This window comes from Conger conger, chromosome 1 (genome assembly GCF_963514075.1).
Source record: "Conger conger chromosome 1, fConCon1.1, whole genome shotgun sequence".
NCBI lineage: Eukaryota > Metazoa > Chordata > Actinopteri > Anguilliformes > Congridae > Conger > Conger conger.
The window spans coordinates 44,899,205-44,907,402 of NC_083760.1; the positions used below are offsets into that span (position 1 = coordinate 44,899,205).

General features: G+C 38.9%; 1 protein-coding gene across 1 annotated transcript; it reads left to right on the forward strand.

Annotated features, from left to right (window-relative positions):
* The first annotated feature begins 1,780 nt into the window (after positions 1 to 1,780).
* lgals3b (lectin, galactoside binding soluble 3b) lies at positions 1,781 to 6,289 on the forward strand. The gene is made up of 5 exons (XM_061253870.1): positions 1,781 to 2,728; positions 2,976 to 3,233; positions 4,202 to 4,290; positions 4,502 to 4,670; positions 5,879 to 6,289. Exons 1-5 carry the CDS (start codon positions 2,723 to 2,725, stop codon positions 6,035 to 6,037), a joined length of 681 nt encoding a protein of 226 aa, XP_061109854.1. The 5' UTR covers positions 1,781 to 2,722; the 3' UTR covers positions 6,038 to 6,289.
* Positions 6,290 to 8,198: the final 1,909 nt, after the last annotated feature.

The window sequence follows — 8,198 nt, forward strand, 5'->3', positions numbered from 1 at the left end:
CATCATAACTGTAAGTGGATAGGCTACAGCAGTAGAAGTAAATACCTAATAAAGTGCTCAGTGAGTGTAGTTTACATGATGCTGGTCATCTTCCTCTAACTAATTAAGTAATTTCAGATAAACAATATACTGAAATATTGATCCTGGCTCCCAAGCAACTCCACTCTGATATTAAAATCATCATCTCAAATGTAAAACAAGACGTGAAAATCAATCCGCGATCTAGGATATGATAAATACATTCTCATCTGGCATTTCAGGATTATTTGTAGAATAATCAAATTTTTTGCCATATTACTTTTCATTTAAGTATGGCCATACAACTTTTTGTTCACACAATTGTGTGACCGTTGACAACACCGAGGGCATTTTATATCGGTGAGCATCTAAATACATTCTCAAAATATTTTATTGTATTTTTTATTAATATTTTATAACAAAAGCCACTAGTTTGGCGTTAGCAAAAATGTGTTTCTGTTAATACCCAGACAGAGAAAGAGAGCAACAGAGCATCAGAACAGGAGCCGGATAAGCAAAAAATTCAAGTAGATTAGTGAGGTCCATAAATTACCAGATGCCCTTTTGGAATGTGTGAATTTCAAGCATTGTGCTGTAGGTTTTCACATACGAAGAAGCAAGCTAGCAAGTTCTAATAATGAACCACAAATAAGAACAGAACTGGTGATAATGGTGAGCTAATGTGCAATTGCCTTAGAATAGAATAGAATAGAATAGGCGGGGCTTAACTCTGCCAGACAGGTAGTAGCACCCCTGGAAACAGAGAAAGATGTATTTTCATTTTTCCAGTCTGGATCACAGTAATGCCTTATATTCAAGAATAAATTGCTTGGCTTTATCTCAGTTCCAGCTCATTCAAAATTCTTCTTTCCAAAATGAACAAGAGATCACACATTACCTTTACATTTTGGGGTAAAATAGAGTCGAACAGTTGAAATAAACACAAAGATATTGTGTCTACACACAGAAAATTTCAATGTAATGTAATGTATGGGAAAATGCCACCAGAATCATTCACAAAGAAATCTGAGGGAAAAAAAATGGTTGTATATTTTCTTACATTTTAAATTGTTACAGAGGGTCAAAATAACACTGCATAACACATTTGTTAGTTAGACTATGTTTTATGCATTATGTTTATTGCATTTTAACTATTTAATCCCACCAAGTTAGATAATTTGAAAAATCATGCAGTGTCAAATTGACCCCAAACATAATAGGTATAAGTATAACTTCAGATGCCATACAAACCTAAGTCCTGCTCATAAGTTATTAAACGAGGTCCCTCACTGTCCCTGCTGCCAGTCTAAAAACAAAAGGATTTCTAGGCTGCTAAACAATGGATAGCCTTATTTGAATATATCTAAAGCACAAATCTGTCATCAGATTTGTCTTTTAAGAACATACTTGTGTTTACTTGTTTTTGCCCTGTGTGATGTTTCACTGCCATATGTTTGGAAAGCCTTCTTTAGTATTTAGTTTTTTGTGAAAACTCTTTGTGTGCAATGTATGAAACTCTCCATAAACAATTATTTAAACAGAATCTATACTTGACAGTTATTTGCTTTGGCATGGGTAACTTTTAAAACTTCAGATGATTAGCTTTATTAGATTTATTTAAAAACCTAACTAAAAAGATGCTAGGTTTTGTATGAGTATACTAGTATAGACACACTTACAGTATACACAATGTGTAGGACATGTGACATTTTTTAACACCAGAGGGGTGTGGTCACAGGATATGGTAACAAGTTGTCTGAGCTCGTGTCAGTTCCTGAACCGAAAAACAACTACAACAGGTAAGTTCACCACTCTACTCTGTCCTGCTTCTAATTTTAAAAAGATGTCTGTGTCCAACAATGTTAACATTTGCACTCACTTTGACAACATTTGTGCTTTATTTCTTCTTGTAAAATCTGATGAGTTTTCCTCAGCAGTGAAAACTAGTCCTAAATCCAGTTGTGTGACTAAATGAAAATCATCAGAAAGATTATCTGATTATGATCCTTTCTAACATTCACTTGACTGAATTTCTGAATTTGCACATGCTCTGTATGCATTATGTGATAAATGTTGGCTTCTCTCGGTTAGCTGTTTATTATATTTATTTTAAAGACCGATGTTCTAATGTTGGCCTTACACAGAACTGAGGTGAACCTGGTGGCATTGTGAAAATGATGTCAGTGGAAAGATATTTACTTTATGTTGTTCTGAAAATGTGAGAAGCTAGAAGCGAAGCTCAAGTTTTTTACAGACATGTTGTCTAATTCTGAATGATACTGTATATCCCAGGTGAAGAAAAACCACCAACATTTTTAAAAAATGTCATATATTCTCTAAAGATTAATGTGAGCGTGGGAAAGTTATGCTTGTCTCAAGTAATGAATGTGATCAGTACTGTTTCAGTTAATTATTTACTCTAACTCATATTACTGGTACAGTGTGTCATGCTGGTGGAATGCGGAACGTTTGCTATACCTATTCACAAATGCTAAGGAGATGATGCCCCCTTATGGCAAAAACACAGTATGACCATCCAGACTCACATTGCTGCCTGGTGTGCTGAGAAGTGAGGAAAAGACATTCCATTGTCAGCTCCCCGTTGATCTTCAGAGCTGAAGTGCTGCATTTGATCTTTTTTTTTGTTTAGTTTGACTGTATAGTGATGTAATAATGACATGCTTCTGCTTGTTTTCCAGAAAATATGAGTGTAAGTATCTGCTTTTATTTTTTTTAAGTTTCGCTGGTTGACTGTAACTATGTGTTTTCAATGTTTCAGAATGGACGTTCAGAGCACACAGTAATGCAAATTCTGTCACTGTGTGCTTCTGTGTGTTTTCAAACTTTTTTAGATTTCTGTGTTTGTGCATGTGTTTGCATAGAGAGTTTTGTGGGGGTGTGGGGGGGGGGGGTGTGAGTGTGTAAGTCTGACTGACTGACTATCCTTCTCATCTAAGTTCTGGCCTGGGCAACCCCAGAATGGTCAGTCCTCTGGACTATGGCCAGGCCAGCCCCAGCAACCCCCAGGACCGGCATGGCCAGGCCAGCCCCAGCAACCCCCAGGACCGGCATGGCCAGGTCAGCCCCAGCAACCCCCAGGACCGGCATGGCCAGGCCAGCCCCAGCCACCCCCAGGACCGGCATGGCCAGACCAACAGCCGCAGAGCCCTGGATTGCCATGGAGCCCTCCCTCTGCATCTCAGCAAATCCCACTGGTGAGAGATTCAAACCGTCTTCATCCTATTCCTTCCACAGATTGCCTCTTTAGAGGTCGCTCATCTGCTCAGCTTAAACACTGATTTCCACAACACAGACATGTATGACCAGCAGGCTGTGTGATATCAATGCAGGCATATAAAACTGTGAGGGTACTTCAGCCAGTGTGAGGGGCAGTCAACTACTCCTTTATCTCACATAGGGTGACTTTGGCAGGTACCATTTCACCATTTCAGGGATGGCCTTGATTGGCCAGTGAAATTTTTTGCCATACTGCAGACTGGCAACTAATTTACACATAACTGATGAATCATTGAATGCAGTCCATGGTATTACCACTTATAACTGTGGTAGAGGATAGAAAAATACCTGATGTGTGGTTCCTTTATGTGTAACTTTAAATAATAGTTATATATTCAACAAAGATTTTAGTACAATGTGGTGCTGCACAATATCGATATGAAATACTGTATATGTTTTAATTGAAAATTATTATTAATTATTTACGTGGGACAGTGCACATTAATCAACATCTTCAGTTTCCACATCAATATAAATGTTCCAGAGTTAGCTTATAAGCTCATTGTCATCTGTAGTCCCTAACCTGCATGTCTTTGGACTGTGGAAGGAAACCAGAATCAGTCTTGAATTGACATATATGGGTATTATTACATGTAAGGAGAACTGTACAGTGTGTCCTGCTTGTCCAAAAATCCCCCAGGTCTGAGATGACAATCTCCCCCTGGTCTAGTTGAAAATTTCTCCAATTTAGAACTCTGGCACCGCGACTGCTGCAGTGGTCCCCCCCAACCACCATCCCACCATCGACCATTGGCCATGCCCACATGTGCATGTAACATTAACAGCACAGTGCAAAGCAAAATTGAAGCAGTAACAGAAACTGTGCAACAGCTATCAAAATCAGCATGGCGACAAAGGCACTTAACAAATTGTTTCTTCCCGACAGACTGTCCCATATGACATGAATCTGCCAAACGGCGTCTACAACAAAATGCTGATTACCATCATGGGCCTGGTCAAGCCAAACGCTGATAAGTCAGTATTCTTCACTTCATCTTTTCTTTTATCAGCAGCAGACTCATCACCAGCCACAAATGTATGGTAGAATGTCAGAATAAACTGTGCTCTTGCTATCATTGCAGGAAACATACTTAACACTTAGCTTTAGCCTGGTAGAAACGTCCAGAGACCTCAACAGTATTTTTATGACTTTATGACTGAGGCGCCACTGATGTATCCTTTGTAGGTTCACAATTGACCTGTCGGCAGGCAATGACATCGCCTTTCACTTGAACATCTGCTTCAATGAATCTGGGAAGAAGATGATTGTGCGGAACTCACTGCTGAAAGGCAGCTGGGGTAGACAGGAAAAAGAGCTCAGCAACTTCCCCTTTGTCGCCGGGCAGGCCTTTAAGGTGAGTGCAACATAAAAAATTGTTCAACCTGAATTTTTACTATCAAGTCTATTTGACATCTCATGTTATGATTTTGGGAAATGTAGAAAATAAACCGCAAAGGGTTACCTTTCAGAAGAGACCATGATTATTGCTGTAGTCAAAAGGGTTCAAGAATAATAACCATTTCAATTTGTATATGTCAGTGTCAAGAAATGGGGCGATGCGTAAGGGTTTAAACAGGTCATATATTGAACAAACAGCCTTTAAATGATTAATTCAATGATGAAATTTAATTTCACACCTTTGTTAAATACAACCGATTTGCCTCAGTCCTTTTAACATGCTATTAAGTTAAGCTGGAAGAAAGTTGTCCTTTGACTGAAAGATCCTTGTATAATTGATAAAAGTAGTTTAAATTCCTGTACATGGTCAGGCCTTTCTAAATTGATGAACCTGAGGAAGTATACACATTCCTGAACGCAGACAGGTGCCAAACTGAAAAATAGACTGAATGAAGAATCTGCACACTGTATACGCTCCCAAATAATGTGCATTTATTAACACCAGAAAATGTAGCATTTCCAGCCTAATGGCTCTTCATAAGACTTACAAACACCTTAGAACCGCACCCTAAAATGTCCATACCTGTCAGACATGTAGTGAATCACCATCAGTGAAGACAGCCATCTTAACAATACAGAATTGACACTGATAACAGATAATTTAAATCTAAATGTAAATGAAACCTTAAGACTGTTTGCGTGGAGAAACTAAATGAGGCTTTCCGTGAGCCTTGTAGAGGGCATCCCTTGTCAGGCCATTCTTGGTATGTCTAAAACAAACACATTCCCAGAGTTTCATATTTAAATATTCACTGACTGTTAAAAGGACAATGCTAGACAGACACAATGCTTGTAGAATGAGAATTGTTTTTGAGCATTACTAGTTTTCATCCAATTGTATGTTTATACAAGCTAGCATAACACTCTACATTTTGACCACCTAATTACCCCATAGTATTTGATTGGTTGCACAATTTTTTGCATTCCTATTCCTTTGGTTCCCTGGTCATCACTGCAAATGAGAATTAAGTTCTCAGTTGACCTACTTGGTTAGATAAAAGTTGCAATAAAAAGCTAGAATGTATTAGTTCTCAGGAAAGAGTAATTAAACATTTTTATATGACTTGTATGGGTCATTCATATTTGTTTGTGGTTGGGTCACAGCTGAAGATCCTCTGCACTCCCACTGAGTACAGGGTAGCAGTGAACCAACATCACTTGCTGGAATTCAAGCACCGATTCTCGAACCTCAGACAGATCAAACACCTGGGCATCTACAAGGACGTCACCCTCACATCTGTCAATGTGGAGAGTCTCCCATGAGCCACTCATTCCAGACTCACCCAAATTGAGCCTCTGAACCCAGAATCCAGATCCAGAACTGATCCAAAATCCTACCCCCCCCCCCATCTCCTGCCCCACAGTTTCCATCGTTCTATCTTTCCCCCTACCTCCCATTCCATGTTTCATCCTTATCCCCCAACCTCCCACCCTACAAATCCCAGCATATTCCAATATTATGTGTAGATTTAGAAAAATGTAATAAATGGAATTAATAAAGGATTACAGAACTAACACTGTTTTGAGATTGTTGGGCCTCTATCACTGGCCTTCTCCAGTGTTTTGAGTTACTGGGTCTGCTGAGCCCATAAACTTGAGAAATGGATTCCCAATGTTCTTAAACAGTCCAGGCTTCCTTTTTGAGTTGAGGAACATGGGATGCAAGTTATTTTAGCCACGTGGAGACGGAATTCTGGAGAATTGATCTTGTGTGTTTTTACTGGTCTCCACTAGATGGGGAAAGTATGTCAGCAGTAATTTGTGCTGACGATAACCATCGGTTTGTGATACAGATGACTTAGTGTCAGTTTGTTGCCTAAATCTCAAAGGACTTATGTTAGTAGCAAGAAGCAAGCAAGAATGTAAAATAAATGTAGCGTATATGAGAACGTTAACTCAGAAAGGAGAGAATAAGTGAAGTGCTATATCTGTGATCTCTGTAGACTTGTCACCAATGACATCCCTTTATCTAAACAATTCATTCCAGACAAAATAATGAATTATGCTGTAGATAATTATCTTTCAAAGGATGTATTTCACAGAAATGTATAATCTCAGTAAGAGTCACTCATTTAGTCTTTTTTTAAAGTGCATGTTTCCTTAATCAAAATGAAGAAATATGCATAGGCTACTGACTGAACACTGAGATCACCATCATATTGTAATTAGATTAGTGAAGAATGGAATTTATTATTATAATTTAACCTTTTAATGAACATCATCCTTCATCATATCCTTCCTTTTCACTGTATGGAAAAAAAACACCTGCTATCAGCAAAGACTGCCATCTTTCAAGGTAAAGATGCAAAAACAGCCTCACCATTGTATTTCTCTGAAATTAGTGTTAATGACAACCCATTCATATTTCTAGTCCACATTCTAAAGACATGATCTGATTTTCCCTATCACTGATGGCTGCTATCTTGGAATTCACGGTTTAGACGACCTGAAATTCTAAACCAACCGCACCAATGTATTTACTGACCTAACATTAGTGGGAAAAGACACCTAATTAATGTCTCGAACCCATCTGTTCAAACAATACAGCACATCCGATTTACAAAATGCCTGATGGCAGGCAAAATGCTTGATGGCAGGTTTCCAGAGGGGTACAGGAGCTTTTGGTCCAAGTGAATTATCAGCAAAGGTACAAAGTGGTCACACAGTGGTCAATCTTCTGAAATTACTCTACTAAATGTATTCTGGAAGCCATACAATTGCTTTGTGACCCTACTCTATTATAGACTTCCACTCCACCTCAGAAACACTACACAACAAGAAATTCACAATGTATATATGAAAATCCACTGAAATATAAATATACTCTGCTTTATACAAGGTAAGTATATATTGGGCCAGATTGAGCCATTTCAGTAAGCAAAGCCAAGGTTCAAGTCCCCTTTCTACATGTTTGACACATACCTGCATTCCCCCTTTTATGGGATGGGCAGACATGCCAGCGCATGCAGGGCAGACACAGCAATGCAGAGGCACTCCCCACTTCCTGTTCGCCTTGGGCTGTTGGCTAAACAAACCTCCAACCAATCATGGTCCTCCCTGATCTCCACTGCTTCCTCCCCACCCAGGACCACCTGTGGAGCAGACCACCCTAGTCCTGGCAGCTGCCATAGGCAAGACCTAGGCTGTACCATAGGCTAGCCCTTTGTGGTTACCTGCGTATAGAGGTAATAGTTCTTACATTTTCGCTTGAAATAGGATTATTTTCTTTGGTCTTACAACGCGATGTATAATATCGAAATATTAGTTGTTTTTTTTTAGTTTTGGGGAAATCTTTAGGTTTCACTACAGCACATATGGGTTACAGCATATATATACAGTAGGTCTCAAAAAGAACTTCAAAGCTCTTTGCTTTCAAGATAAGGGATAAGTTCAGTTTTGACATATGATCTCCAGATAGACAATA